The 16,521-nt window shown below is 41.2% G+C and overlaps 1 protein-coding gene across 1 annotated transcript in view; it reads right to left on the bottom strand.

Moving 5' to 3' along the window:
- LOC145321664 (uncharacterized) overlaps nt 1–16,521 on the bottom strand; it is a 129,519-nt gene that overhangs the window by 25,465 nt on the left and 87,533 nt on the right. The window contains exon 18 of the mRNA XM_080163160.1: nt 15,304–15,344. Coding sequence (XP_080019286.1) covers nt 15,304–15,344 — 41 coding nt within the window. The remainder of the gene's footprint in view (nt 1–15,303; nt 15,345–16,521) is intronic.

The raw sequence follows: 16,521 nt of genomic DNA, 5'->3' as shown, positions 1-16,521 counted from the left end.
GATTGAAGCTAGTATGTATGAATTATTTTTTTTAGTAAGATCTCATTTACGACAGGACTCTTTGATTTGAGTCTATATGATTTGCTAAAAGTTATTAGAAAAGCTTTGGGAAGGCTTTTAGACTTTAACCATATGTAACAAGTTTTGAAAATGTATTCAAGTAAAGTATTCTTTGTCTATTAATTAAGGGGAGAAACAGAGAAACTTTTATAATATATTCTATATACATATGCTGAATGCAGCAATAAGGTATAACCAACAAGCAAAATAAATCGGAATTATTTATGTAACTACATATTTTTGGTGGTGAGGGGGAATATATGATAAAAACGGTCGTCTTCACTATTTGAGTCATCCCCCCCCAAAACAGGTAAGTAACAAAGCTAAAAAGTATAAAAAAAAGTCGAACCTCTATCAAATTGTCATAAAAAAGAAAAATTTAATTTTTTAATCTGTGTAGTGCTAGCTCCTCAGGTCAGAGGATGGGCGATACCCTTTAATTAAATGTGTTTATTATTAAATTTCTAGTAAATTAGCCTAAAACTCTAATCGGATCTAAACCTTCCATAAACTGGAGAACTTAATCGGTTTAGTTGATAGCAAGATCTTAAAGAATAGAAAAAAACAAATGTTTCATAAGAGTATTTCCATGCAGTATCCTTTATCCCTGATAGTCTGGAAACTTTTAAAGCCCTATGATGATACACAGCCAACTTAAAAGCAGGGAGATAGGAATAGTTACATATCCATATTGTGTTCAAGTATTATCTACAGAGAAAGGGGACAGTTTATTACACTAGTCCCCAAAGTCCTATGCTGATACACAAACAACTTAAAACCAGAGAGATAGTGATAATCATATTGTATTAAAGTAATATTTGCAGAAAGAGGGGAAAGTGGGCTGTTTATTTCACTAGTCCCCAAAGTTTTATAATAATGTTTTCTAATTCGCTAGCTTAACAACTATGGGGACTCTTTTAAACTCTGCTGGTTTATTAAGTTGAGTGTCCCAACGTTTTAACCACTAATTGTAATCTACAGAAGGGGTAATTCATTATTGGGGATGTACATTAATTTATCGGCCATTGTCCTATCCTTTTATCCCATGGTAAAATGGGTCAGACTGAAGGAAAGAGGATTATATAGGATGAAGAAAGTTTAAAATTTAAAACCAAAGAAATATTTGAATAAAGACAGTTTTCTCAACACATGTTCGCACACATCTATAATACAAAGTAGAAAGATGTCTGTCCGTCAGTATGAAGCTTAAGATCTCGGTAACCACTGAAGGAAAGAGAATTATAAAGGATCTAGAAAGTTTAGAAAGATTTGAATAAAGACAGTTTTCTCAACACATCCTAGTGTGGTATTCGGCAACCGTGAGCCATACCTATGGCACCCCTGATCTGGGGTTCGGTGGAGGGTTAACGGCCCTCCCCCGAGTCCTGGGGAAGGGGTCTAGTGACCCCCTCCCTACGCTTAGAATTAATGATTGAATCTGTCATGTTTATTATGGTTAACTGTATTCTTAATTCTCCCCCACCCTTTTCAGGGATGGGGGATCATTATTGCCCAAACTGACCATTGTATATGTATTATTTATGCTTTTATGTTATGATTATTTATTCCTATCCATGTTATTATTGTTTGTTGTATATAGCTTCAGTATCTTTTAAACCTTCAATAAAGTGACAACTGAAATTAGATGTTGATCATTATCTAGTGAAAGCTAGAGAAGCGTAGCTTCTCTATAGTAAGGTGTCCACGTCTGTCACACTGCCGTAATCTAATTGAACTCCGGTGTCTGCCATTTATCCTCGGCGGATACCACAACTTTGGTGTCAGCTGTGTGAGATTACGGCGAACCACAAGTGTAGAGCAGACGCGCATCTGAGGCTAAGGTACTCCCAGCAGTGAATCTGGCAAAACTGACGCAAGCAACCTGAATTACCCACCCTGGACAGCAAAGTTTAACTCTGCATCCGGCAGTTGTGGAAGCGAGACAGCGAAATTTGATGAATAACCGCGAGCAGCGCTGATATCTAACGGAGAATTGAGCGCCAAAAGGGCTGAAACAGGCCTGCGGACCGGCTGAAACAAGCCAAATAAGTGTAAACGGCTGAAAATAGGCCAATTTTACTGCAAGAGATAGCAGGATCCGAACCAGTGGCGCTAGCAGGACGGGACATTCCCTGCCGCCATCAGCTGGATTTGGATAAGCGGCGCTAGCAGGACGGGACATTCCCTGCCGCCGATAGGCTGAAACATGCCACATAGCTGCAAGCTGCGAGCTAACATACGAGTGTAGTGCACCAGAACAGAGAAAAACTACGTCAACCCCGAGTATCCTGAGAAGCTACAACGCAGCCACCCATCTAGAAAACAGATATTATATCACATTTTCAGGGATTACCACCCTAGTGTGATGGCCAAACAATAGATTTATGAGCAAAGCTTGGCAAACAAATTGTTGTGTTGTGATAAATCTAAGAATAGAACAGGCTTGGATTATTGTGTATTGTGATAACAGCTAAAAATAGAACAGAGTTGGTAAACAAATCTGTTATGCAATTGTGATAAGGACAGAAATAGAAGCTAGATGTAATATAATAAAGACCCTGATATACAATCAAAACAATCTCAAGCCCACAGCACAACAACAATACACCCCTTATTCCAAGGGAAGGGGAGGGGCCCCTCTCCATTGAAGGCAAATACAATCAGGGTGATATAATAGATAAGCCTAAGATTAAGAAGAAAAGGCCCTATTACACCAGCACACAGTTACCCCCCTCCCTCACAGGGGGAACGGACGGAGTTACCCCCGTCCCCTCACGCGCTTCCCCCTTCCTACCCACACTAGACTAAGTCCGTCTGTAGTGTGGGGCTAGCGATCGGACACACATAGCGCCATTCACGGGTAGCGCAACAGAGTGCGGAAAATATCATAAATCCAACGGACGAAGCGGACCAATGAGAGAGCGAGTTGAGGGGTGAGAGCGCGTTTTCCCCGTGTGCGCGGATTTGACGGCGCGGACGCGCGTTACAAGGACAGGAGATTCCACGCACACACACACACACACACACCCACACCGGAGCGGAGCTACTCCATAGCATTTAACAGGGGTATTTTAGCAAATAAAGAATTGCAAGTTTCTTTCCTTCTAGCTCTAGTGTGATAAAGGAAAACCCAATCAGTTCCTGACAGCAGTTCAGACCCTCAACATCTATCTACCTCTACCAGCCCAGTTCAGACCCTCAACACCTAACTAGTGATAAGTACAGCTAAGTTATATCTTTGTAACTTAACTCCCAACCTAGTGATACAAACAGTGTTGGCTGTTAGGCTAGGAAGCCTCAAGTGACAAACCATTCATTTTTAGTACTGTATAACTTTGTGCCCGCCGTTTCACCGTTGACCCAATGGACCAGCATCAAGCCCCAGGAGGTGACCAAGCCCCAGGATGGCTCCAGGATGACCCTCAGCCGGCCCCAGCCGAGTACCGCAAGCTGATGCTGAGCAATCTGCCGGAGTTTAGAGGGCCGCCCAAGCAATCCTGGTCGGCACATATCCGCAGACTTGAGATGTCATGGGCGGCTTACCGCGTGCCACCTCATGATTCCCTCAACCGCCGCAACGCCCTCCTACTGTCACTGGTAGGGCAAGCGGCGGAAATGGCGTCCCATCTGTTTGGCGAGGCAGGCCAAGCCTTGACCTACGAACAGGTCAAGACCGAGTGTGAGTTGCTATTTCGCCCTGCTTTTGAATCCCAAACGCTTAAACAAGCGTTTAGGGATTACAAGCAACACTCGACAGAACCTATACAAGCGTACATATCAACTAAGTGCGCCTTGTATAGGGACGCCTACAACCATGAGGATCTTGAGTTGTTGGTGGACGAATTAAATCGTGGAATTCGTAACGCCAACGTAAAACGCCTCATGATGAACCATGAAATTACGAGTGTACCTGAGTACACTCGTAAGGCCATGTTCACCGTGACCATGGTTACTAAGCAGCTGAAGGAAGGTGTGTGCTTAGTGGACTCAACCGACGGGCTGACTGGATCTGCCTGCATCCAGTTGCCCCAATATGACGAGTCGGAGCCAATGGAGATTGGCTCCTTGGCTCCGGGTCTCCACCAGATGGGGAAGGTCGCTCCAGATGACAAGGTTCCAGGCCGCTGCTACCGCTGCCAGGGGAGAGGCCACCGAGCTCGAGACTGCCCAACGCCGGTGGAAGTTAGCCTAGAGGAGAGACGCACCCAGCCACGCCGTGACCGTTCTGCCAAGTGTGAGCGTTGCCACTATGACGGTCACACGGCGGCCGATTGTAGAGCCGACTGGGCCCAGGTAGCCAGCCGCAGGCGCACCGCCGACAAGGGTGCCCCTCCAGGGAAGCCCAGCAGAGTGGCCCATATGGAAGGGAGCGCGCCCCCAGCACCACCACAGCAAGCAGCCGCCCCCAGAGCTGCGGACCGAGCCGATGGGATGCCGCAGTTTGGGACTGTTCCAGCTAGGATCAACGTACTGGGCGGCGCGGCTGAACCCAACCGGGTTGGCCTAGGCTTCAGTCTTAACCATCTGGGGCCAGAGCTGATACAGCCCAACAACATAGCCGAGCCAGAGGTGCTGAGGCCCCAGCCTTTTAGCCTCAACATGATGGCACCTGCCCGACTGAGCCTACCCAGCAAGAGTGGAGGGGCGCTGCCCAGCGTCCCTGAGACGGTGTATGGGGAGGCCCTGGCAGCCGCTGAACGAGAGAGGCAGGAGGTGCTAGCCAGCACCTCTGCATCGATGTATGGGACGCCACCCGGCGTCGCCACCTGGGATGATGGGGGGGTGCTATCCAGCGCCTCCCACCTGGTGCCTGGGGCGACAACCGTCGCCGCCACCGAGATACCTGGATCCTGGAACGAGCCAGCCTCCAACCTGATGTCTGGGGCGACAACCGTCGCCGCCACCGAGAGACCTGAGTCCTGGAACGAGCCAGCGGTCCCAGAGGAAGGGGTGACACCCGTCACCCCCAGTCAGCCAGCGCCACCAGCCTGCAGGGAGAGCCCAGCTACATGCCAGCCAGCGCCACCAGCCTGCAGGGAGAGTCCAGCTACATGCCATCCAGAGCCCCCTGCCAGCCAAGGGAACCCAGCTGCTCAACATCAGGATAAGTTGAATTTGTTAAATGTGTTGTATCCAAAATATTGTAAACACCCAGCCTTGCCTGTGCCCCCTGCACCTGAGGCTGGGGAGATTGAAATTTGGGAAAATAAGGACTTGCCTGTGCCACATGCACCTGAGTTCCTAGGGCAGGGGAGGGCAGTGAGTAAGGGCGAGCCTGTGCCACATGCACTTCAGCCCCATGCCACTGGGCATGCTTTGGACAAGGGAAGGGAGCACTTAGGGCTAGGGGAGCCGACACCCAGGCAAGTGCCAGTCGCTTGCCAGTCTGTCATTGGGGAGGGTATCGGGGTGCCTCGGCCGCATACAGATAACGCTCAATGGAAACTTGTATCTAGCCAGGAGCAGCCCAGCCGTGTCCAGTCCCAAGAAGCAGCCGTGACCAGAGCTGAAGATCCCCAGCCGCGTGTACGAGGAAGATGGTTACCTGGAAGCCTCTCCCATTGGTGGATGGTCCTGTGGGGCCTCCTGCTGGCAGCCGTGTGGCCTACAACCAGCTACGTCCTGGTGGGGTGGGACTGTGCCAACCCCACCCATGTCACGTCTTACAATAAAGAAAAGATGTGTAACACGGAGCCTCTACACCAGGAGGTGCCCCTGGGCCATGAAGTGCACGTCCTGCAGCAAGTCAAGGTGAGGGAAACCACTGGGTACAGCTGTCAGCTCACCGTGTCCCAGTGGACATTCAGGTGTGGGGTATGGGGTCACCTCAAGGTGACCTCGGTCCCCACCCTCATGAGGCCAACCAAGATAGACCCAGAAGCGTGCCGAGACCTGGCCAGGAACCGAGTCTACACGTTGCCAGGCAAGACCCAGCCACTGACGTTCCAGCTGAACCACCCCCTGTTCTTCACCATCGACATGGTGGGCGCCCTCGTCAACAGCCCCGAGGGGGTGGGTTGCGAGGGGGAGGACGTCCACTTTGAGGGCCAGCTATACCGCAACGAATTAGTGCTCCAGGAGCGGCGGCTGCTGGTCAAGGAGGAGACCTATGTGGTGGAGGATGGACGGGTGGAGTCCCAGTCTGACCACCTGACCCTAGAGTGTCCCCATTCTGAGCTGTCCTGCATCACTGGGGAAGCAACCTACGTGTGGGACCACCTGGGAAGAGATTGCCCCTTGAGGCTGATCCGCAGCCTCCAGCCCAGCCTGGTGATGGATGCATATCTGGTTGACCATCAGGCCCAGTTTTTCATCAACATGACCAACCCCACCTCGATTGTGAACTGCGACTTCGAGGCCCATGCCACAAACCATCCAGCGCTGTTCGTGGCAGCTGACCCAGCCGCGGCTGCGCTGCCCAGAGTGTCGGCCAGGGATGTTGACGTTCCCCTTCAAGCACAGATCCATGCAGGTTATATTGGGTTTACCCTGGAAACGCGCATGAAAAGCACCGCAGCAGAAGAAGTAGCGGCCAACTGCTGGAAGCTCCAGCAACTAGACCCGGCCCACCCGGTGCGTGTCCAGGGGAGCACGTTCTCGGTACTGAGGGGAGACATCCTGCTGCAGCTGACCTGCCAACGTCACAAGTACGTTGTCCGCGAACACAAGGAGTGTTGGGACAAAGTGCCAGTAGAGCCCACAGGTTTTGTAGACGCTGTGACACGGGTATACAGTGAACACGCCACCAAGATTCCTTGCTCCTCCACCTACCCCCTGACTGTGCACGCGGAGGAAGGCTGGATAGAGTTAACCCCTGCTCCCAAGAAGAGGCCACCCCCGCTGGATACGCCTAAGCAGTTGTTGACAGAACCCTTAGATGACTTCAGTTCAGGTGGCTTGTATTCGCAGGCTGAGTTGAACGACTGGCAACAACTGCTGGCGTTCCCAGCATACAAGAGTGCCATGCTGACCGGCCTATCCTATGGCTCCTGCGTTCAGCAAGTCAGCTGTTCGGCCACAGGAGACCATGGGATAGTGTCCTACAACATTGACCGACTGGCGGAGGAAGGAGAGGCAGCCCTGGATGTCTGGGCTGGATTTAGACAAGCCATCCACGAGTGGGGAGATGGCGCAGCCATACTGTGTTTGCTGTTGTTGATCCTCAAACTGCTGGGGGATCTAACCATCATTTCCCTGGCAGCAGCACAAGGAGGAGTCCGAGCAGCCCTGAATGCGATATCACAAGTGTTCCTGTACCATCCAGCTTTGTATAGGAAAGCGCTGGCTAGAGCCAGGCTCAACCATGCCAAGTCCCGGGACTTTTCAGTGGACTGGGATGCCATTCCCATCGGCAGGGAAGCAGCAGAGGAAATGGTGTCTATGAAATCCACTGACAGCGGGTATGACCGCCCAGGTAGGCCAGGACCGCCCTCTGGCAGACCCCGCGGCCCCTCAGGAGGACAGGCCGCTGCTCAAACGGTCAACCTGACAGCCAGTGCCCCAGCCGCTGCCAACAACAACCAGCAGGCCCCACTGCTGACTGTTCCAGCAACAACTGTGCCACCAGCAAACCTGATACCTGCCGGCGCTGACCAACGTGTCCAACCCAAGCCAGCCTCTGCCTTCTATCCCACATTGGGAGCCCATCAACCCTAAGAAGATACTCACCACTAGGATTCCATTGAATCATTATCGTTTGTATATATTTTAGCCCTAAGGAGCGGGCCGAAGGCCTCAACCACTGTCGGAAGTCTGGTAGGGAAACCCCCTCCCAGCCTTCCGAGGGGAGAGTTGTGGTATTCGGCAACCGTGAGCCATACCTATGGCACCCCTGATCTGGGGTTCGGTGGAGGGTTAACGGCCCTCCCCCGAGTCCTGGGGAAGGGGTCTAGTGACCCCCTCCCTACGCTTAGAATTAATGATTGAATCTGTCATGTTTATTATGGTTAACTGTATTCTTAATTCTCCCCCACCCTTTTCAGGGATGGGGGATCATTATTGCCCAAACTGACCATTGTATATGTATTATTTATGCTTTTATGTTATGATTATTTATTCCTATCCATGTTATTATTGTTTGTTGTATATAGCTTCAGTATCTTTTAAACCTTCAATAAAGTGACAACTGAAATTAGATGTTGATCATTATCTAGTGAAAGCTAGAGAAGCGTAGCTTCTCTATAGTAAGGTGTCCACGTCTGTCACACTGCCGTAATCTAATTGAACTCCGGTGTCTGCCATTTATCCTCGGCGGATACCACACTAGCACACATCTATAATACAAAGAAGAAAGATGTCTGTCCGTCAGTATGAAGCTTAAGATCTCGGTAACCACTGAACCATTGAAGGAAAGAGAATTATATAGGATGAAGAAAGTTTAAAATTTAAAACAAAAAATAGTTCAAATCTTATATTTTTTCATTTTAATACCCGCAGAACTGTCTATAATACGATGCGACAAAAAAGTATTCCAGTACGGCTTCGATACCGAATTATTTCTACGGGACTAGAACCAGCAAATATCAAAATTCTGTGTTTTATCATAGTACAGACAATTTTTAAAGAATAATGAAATAATAATATGATAAGGCTCGGACCAAAAAATCTAGTATATTTTTCATTTTACTATCCACGGAAAGCTGTCTATAAACGATGAGATAGATATAAATGTACAAATATAATGGATTTATTAATACTTGGATCTTGGATCGCTAACTTTATAGCGGGCTACAACGGCGATCCCCCCATCCCTTCCCCTTAACCCCCACCCCTCCTACTGGATAAACGAACTGAACAATGAATGTGAGGGAAAATAGCAATCTAAATTTACGACATTTTTTCCCCTGTCATAATATCCACAAGTATTCTACATATCCAATACAAATATATTGTGTCTTAAAAACGTATTCGTTGGTCTAACAACTTTGGGGACTTGAGTGAATTTTGATCAAAATTTTGTTCATACCTTTCAACCACAAATTGTAATCTACAGAATTGGTCATTTAGTGTATAATCATTGGGGATGTGCCTCAATTTATCAGCCATTGTCTTATCTCTTTAGATCCTTGCATAACATCCATGTATTTTATACATCCATAACAAATATATTGTAAGAAATGCGACTCTGTTCAATTTGCTGTAATTCTCAGGGAATCTAAAGGGATAAGACAATGGCAGATAAATTGATGTACATCCCCAATGATGAAAATTACCCCTTCTGTAGATAAAAACTATTGGTTGAAACATTCGTACACTCAACGTATGAAGCAAATAATCAAAACTCACTAAAGTCCCCAAAGTTTTTAAGTTAACAAATTAGAATACGTTATTTAAAACTTTGGGGACTAGTGTAATAAACAGCCAATTGTGCCCTCTCTCTATATCTGTCCAATTTGGTGTGATGCTCCTGATGACAAAGTAATTTCCCGGACAAAGAAACACATTTACAACTCAGAATAATAGGAATAGAATATCAATGAATTTTTAGGATTCTGCACCCCTAGCATCTTGGTGCTCTGTATTCAAACGGGCCGAAAAAAAGTTAAAATCATCCTAAGACTTAAATATGAAAATTAAATAGCCTGAAAAATCCCGGGGCATATGTAAAGTTTATCTAAATTAGGAAACCCAATCAGTTCAGTAGTTATTGAGATCTTATGCTTCGGACATAAATTATATATAATTAGAGGATATAATACTTAATTTACTTTAAACATGACGAAGTATTTTCTGAAAAATTTCACAATTCTATCTTTGAATATTATGATAGAATATAATTGGCAAGTGGTAGGGGGTAAAAAATGCATAGAAGCATTATTAGAAATTTTTGTCTGGTTCCCTTTTTAGTTTTCTAAAAATATAAACAACTACCTACATAAAACAATATCTATAATACAAAGTAGAACGATGTCTGTCTGTCTGTCTGTCTGTCTGTCTGTCTGTCCGTCTGTCTGTCTGTCCGTCCCTTAAGATCTCGGTAACCACTGAACCGATCGGATTCTACTCTTCAGGGAATATACCTACTGGTCCTGTGGTGGTTTTAGGCTATTTTCTTGGGGGGTGGGACACCCCCAACCCCCCAAAAAACAAAAAATACCCCTGTTTCGGAACGCAATGCCTAGCCGTTCTCGAAATCTTATCTCGAAGCCTCCCGAATGACCAACATAGTGAAGTTTACGAATGTGTATTTATTACCATGAAAACAGTAAGTCTAAAACAAAAATATAAGAATTAATTACATAAAATTAATTGTTATTATTTTTTAGCATCGAGGTTGCGTGATTTTAATTTAATAAAAAATATGAATTTTCTAAAAAACTTAAAATTGGCACGAATCATATTAAATCGCATCAGAAATTGATAATTTTAGAATAAAATAATCAATAATATAAAGGTAAATATTCGTATATCAAAACTTAGCAGTTAAATGGTCTATTTGCTGAAAAATTAATGATTTAAATTTCTTCATAAATTTGTACCATTCTACGCTTATTTTCAAGAATTAAAAGATAAATTCTTACCACATATGATGTCAAACTAAGCAGGAAGGCTTATTTGAGATCTTCCACATATCAGAGCGCATGTATATTCAAGCAATACATTATTTTCATTCACGTAGCTCCTCACATGGGAATCATCAAAGGAAAAGTGCGCGTCTCTTTTGTTTGTTTACAAGCCACGCGCGGAGATAGTTAGGAATGCCGCGTAACACACTCATTCTCTGGGGAATTCTGGTGTAAGGAAAAAGGGATTAATGGGTTCGAACTTGCCGGGGAATACAAGAAATACATACCGACACAACCCCCCCCCCTTTTTTTTTGTAGAAGATTTCCTTGGTCCTTTTACGTATTTCGCCAAAAAAAATTTTTTAACACCTCTTGGGGCATAGCCCCTAGAGGCTAGGGGCGAAGCCGCTAGTAGAACATAAATTATTATAGGTTTTTAGATTTTAATTTAAATCAGAATCAGGTAACAATTATAATAAAGAACAACTCATTTTAATTCTATTACTATTTATTCTAAGATAGTTAGTAAAAAGTTGTAGATTGATTCTATCTGTTAGAGTCAGAACAAGCCAGCTAGATCTTTCTTTTTTTCGGAGATTTATCACAATAGATTTTAAAAGATTTTTTTCTCATATTCTAATGGTATGTTAATATTGCAGAAGGACTAAAGAAACCGCTTTTCATACATCTTTCCTTTTACTTCTGAACACTTTTTTACTGGCTCTCTCTTTCTTTATATGATTCTTTTTAGTCACTTTGTTTCCTATGTTTCTTTCTCTATCTATCTATCTATCTATCTATCTATCTATCTATCTATCTATCTATCTATCTATCTATCTATCTATCTATCTATCTATCTATCTATCTATCTATCTATCTATCTATCTATCTATCTATCTATCTATCTATCTATCTATCTATCTATCTATCTATCTATCTATCTATCTATCTATCTATCTATCTATCTATCTATCTATCTATCTATCTATCTATCTATCTATCTATCTATCTATCTATCTATCTATCTATCTATCTATCTATCTATCTATCTATCTATCTATCTATCTATCTATCTATCTATCTATCTCTATTTATATCAAAAAATCCAAGTCAATCATTTTATGTATCTTGAAATTTTGTTTGAATTTTTACATTTAAGCAGAATCATATTGAATTTTTCTTTGTGTGTAGGAGAACAAATATTTTTTCATCTGCTCAACTTCAATATAGGTAAAGCAAGTCTCAGTAGCATCATCTGTATCAACAAGTGGACCAAACATTAAGAGATATAAGTTTTCCGGAATTGTAATGTAGGGAGTAGATTTGAAATCTGCATCAAATTTTAAGGATTTTTTATAAAATTCGTTTTTTGTATAATTCTTTATCTAAAAGCGGAAATACAAATTAAGTTAATTAATTTTGGCATCTGTGATTGGTGGATTTAAAAAATCTGCGGATTGATTGGATGTCGTACATCATTCAACCAATTAGAGCGCAGGTAGTTTAAAATCCACCTATCCTATTGGTCAAAATTAATTAACTTAAAATGTATTTTCGCTTTTAGATAAAGAATTTTACAAAAAACGAATTTTATAAAAAATCCTTAAAATTTGATGCAGATTTCAAATCTACTCCCTACATTAAAATTCCGGAAAACTTATATCTCTTACCAAACATATCCCACCCATCAATCCAATATTTTCACTTTTGTACATATATAATTTTTCTTTCAAAGACCTAATTAATTCTGCTAAGACTGTTCTCATTGTTATTATTATTAATAAAAGATTATAACCTTATTTAAAAGTGATAGGATGTCTATATGTGTTTTGTTTAGGGTCTCTCTAACCGCTGAATCGATATGGTTCTCCTTCACAGTGAAGGTTTGTAATAATTTTGGATGGGAGTAGATACTTGTTGTTATAGATATAACATTAGATTGTTCATAATGTCGATGGAAATACAGTCAATACGTCAATACAGCTTCTAAACAACAGTTTAACAATATGTCAGCTATAGTTATTTTTATTAAATATCATGAAGGTGGCCTAAACAATTAAAATTTAAGTTTGATTGTGCTCATTTGCCATCATTTATTTAACCTAATAACTAGCCAAAAAACAAACAAAAAAAAATTAGGAGGGTATTGAGTGATCCACTATAAAAATTGGAGATTTAGTGGAAGTCTTCTCTAATCATTAATTTCCTTATATAAGACAAATAATCTTTTTTTATGTACAGTCAGCCAGAACAATTTAGGTAGCGAGAGGACATTGGGTTATTTATTACATGCACTAGTCCCCAAAGTTTTATAATAACGTTTTCTTATTTGGGGACTTTAATTGTATTGTGATTGGTTGGTTCATTAAATTGAGTGTCCAAACTTTTCAACCACTAATTGTAATCTACAGAAGGGGTTGGAGATGTACATCAGTTTATCGGCCATTGTCTTATCCCTTTAGATACCCGCATAAAAATTCAGGTAGGGAGAGAACAATGAAGATTAAAAAAATCTATACCCATCTCCCCCTCCCCCTCCTATTATTAAAAGTGTTTAAGGAAAATCGTATTCATTCGAATCCGGTGGATAGGAACCGGTTCTCATCCATACGAAAAAAACTATGCCTAGCATTATATCCAGTATTATATCCAGCTTTCTACGAATATAAAAATGTACAATCATAAGATTAAAACCAGTCTTTTAGCCCGTGCCTTTAGCACCTCGGGGCTAAAAAAGCTGGTTTTAATCTTATAATTGTACATTCTATATCCGCGGAAAGCGGTTTATAATACGATGAAAGAAATAACTATTCACACTATTTACAAAATCATGGAAGGAAGATTAGTTATTTGTCGCATCGTACTATAAACGGCTTTCCGCAGATATAGAATGTACAATTATAAGATTAAAACTAGTTTTTTTAGTCCCGAGGTGCCGAAGGCACCGGCTAAAAAAAACTGGTTTTAATCTTATAATTGTACATTTTTATATTCGTAGAAAGCTGGATATAATACGATGCTAGACATAGTTTTTTCGTATGGATGAGAACCGGTTCATATCCACCGGATTCGAATGAATACGAGAAAATAATTTTCTTCCCTTGTCCTATCCCTCTATCTCCGAAAACAATTACCCAAGTTTTTCATTAGTTAGCTGGGTATTAAAACTATTTTTAACCTATAATAAGACAATCTTTTTGCTCAATATACAACTTTTTTAGTGCTAGAAAACGTGAAAAAATAACACTATTTGTCTATTTTATGTTTGATAGCGGAGATACTCAATAAATTGCACTTAGAAGGAAGGAATAACAACTTTTGAAACTTCAATTAAATTATTGATTGGTTTGTTCATTAAGTTGAGTGTCTAAACGTTAAAACCTCTTAATATAATCTACAGAAGAGGTAATTTTGAGTATCATCATTGGGGATGTACATCAATTTATTGTCCTTTTAGATCCCTGGGTAAAAATTGTGTTTTATTTATGGTGGCACTATATCATAAAAAAATCGTTACATGTCTTGTAAAATAGAATAATCATTATCGCATCGTATTACAGACGTGATAACAAAACTATATTATTCTAGAAAATAGTCTGCAATACGATGCTTTACATGATTTTTCCGTATAGCTAAGAACAAGTCCTAATCCAGAGGATATTAATCGTGTTCGAGACCATACTGGAATAGTTATTTCTTTCATCGTATTATAAACGGCTATCCGCGGATATAGAATGTAAAATTATAAGATTAAAACCAGTTTTTTAGCCCCGAGGTGCCGAAGGCACGGCCTAAAAAACTGGTTTTAATCTTATGATTGTACATTTTTATATTCGTAGAAAGCCGTTTATAATACGATGCTAGACATAGTTTTTTCGTATGGATGAGAATCGGTTCCTATCCACCGGATTCGAATGAATATTGAATACGAGAAAAAATATTGTTTTATTGCATTGTTGTGTATTATGAATTGCAGTATCTTGTTATGACTGCATTACTTAAGTCTTAAAATCTCTTAAATTTTGCAAATGACTTAACAATAAAAGTAGGAAAAAGGGGAAATAGATTTTGTAAAATATATTAGAATGGGTATCCTTGAATACAAGTGACACAATTTGGCAAGCTGAGCAACCTCCACTACAATCTCTCAGGGAGGGAGGGGACATTGAACTGTTTATTACACTAGTCCCCAAAGTTTTATGATAACGATTTCTTATTTGTTCGCTTAACAACCTTGGGGACTTTTATTATATTTGATTGGTTGATTTATTAAGTCGATTTTCCGAGCGTTTCAACCACTAATTGTAATCTATAGAAGAAGTAACTTTGTGTATCAAAATTGGTGATGTAAATCAATTTATCGACCATTGCCTTATCCCTTTGAATCCCTAGCTACAACCTCTACAACTATCAAACTTACATGTTCTGAAAATTTTAATCCTTATCCTATAATTTTAAGATAAACCTATAAAAATTAGGGGTTTCAAAGTTTGAGGGGAGTAAAACCCCATTACCCTCAACCCTTGAACGTCTAAGGTTAGGTATATAAGATTCTAAAAGCCCTGCATTTCAGGATCAGGACTTGTAAGTAACACAATATTCCTTTTTCTAATAACTACTATTTATCATTATACACTAGGAAAAATGCAAATTTGTCTGAACAAAGTGTTTTTTTTTCTGGCCAAGAAAATAATTTCCTAACTTTACATAAATAAAACCATGTAAATAATTTTCTTACTTTCAAGAGATGAGCTTCGGTCAGGAACAACAGGCTTCGGCCTAAAAAAAAATATTGTTTTTATATAAAAGTAACAAGATTTTTGTCTGTTTGTCTATCTGTCTGAAGATCTAGCTAACAACTGGGCCGATATGGTTCTCCTTTACAATGAAGCATATTATAGGTACAGGGAAAGTATATAACCATGTTGGGGGAGGGTACCTTCACCCTTCAAAGAGAAATCTACCCTGGTAAAAATAACCCCCTCCCCCCAATTTTTTTTAAAAATTAAAACTGGTCGTGTAATATTCCTACTTTTTTCCCTCAAGTACCTTAGAATTTACATACAGAAATAGAATTCATTAAACGCCATATAAAGTCAACCTATCATATCATATCATACCAATTATTTAAGAAGAATCCATAGATCCTGACAATAAATTAGTCTTGTTTCAAAAATGATAATATCTGTTCTGATTTTTTAGTTTATAGAGATAAAAAGTGTTATAGAAAATAAGAAAAAGAAAATTTACAAATTTTTCTTATCTACTTTCCTTCTACTTGTGTGTCCCACTATAGAAAGACATATAATTTTATGTTTATGTCTACATCAAAGCATTTCAGGCCAAAATATCATAAAATGGGCCAGTTTCCTTTCATCACCACTGGACCCTGATCCTCACCCCTTAAATTCATTAAGGAAGAAAAACAAATATTATTCTTGTTAGGATAGGTTAGGTAAAGTGTGGTTTTGCATGATTTGATACTTGAAAGGTATTATTATTTTTTTTTTTTTTTGGTGGGGGGACTGTTTTAAATTCAAAATTTTTGGCAAAAAATGTTTCCATTTTAAGATTAAGATTATTGTATTTTATTTGTTTCTTGGGATTTAAAACTAATATAATAATTTTTAACAGCAAAGAAACTTATTAAGTCAACATTGTAAGTCTGCTGCTAATTGTTAAGTTAGATATCTGCCTGTTCTTTATCAATGCCATTATCCCCACTAATGAATTTAATATAACTTGGATCTTACACCAGAGTTTCATGTTCTCTAATAAAGTGATCTTTGTAGCGGGCTAAAATAACGATCTCCCCAGCCCATACCCTCCTACTAGATGAACGGCCCGACCATGACAGGGGAAATAACATTCTAAATTGACGACAATTATCCCTGTCATTATATCCACGTATATTCTACATTTATTCCTCCACTTTATTTATCTTATTCCTGCTTTA

Source organism: Acartia tonsa, chromosome 6, assembly GCF_053477335.1.
Source record: "Acartia tonsa isolate MP-2025a chromosome 6, ASM5347733v1, whole genome shotgun sequence".
Taxonomy (NCBI): Eukaryota; Metazoa; Arthropoda; class Copepoda; order Calanoida; family Acartiidae; genus Acartia; species Acartia tonsa.
Note: the sequence above shows the minus strand (reverse complement) of the source record. Positions and strands in the feature narration are given on the sequence as shown.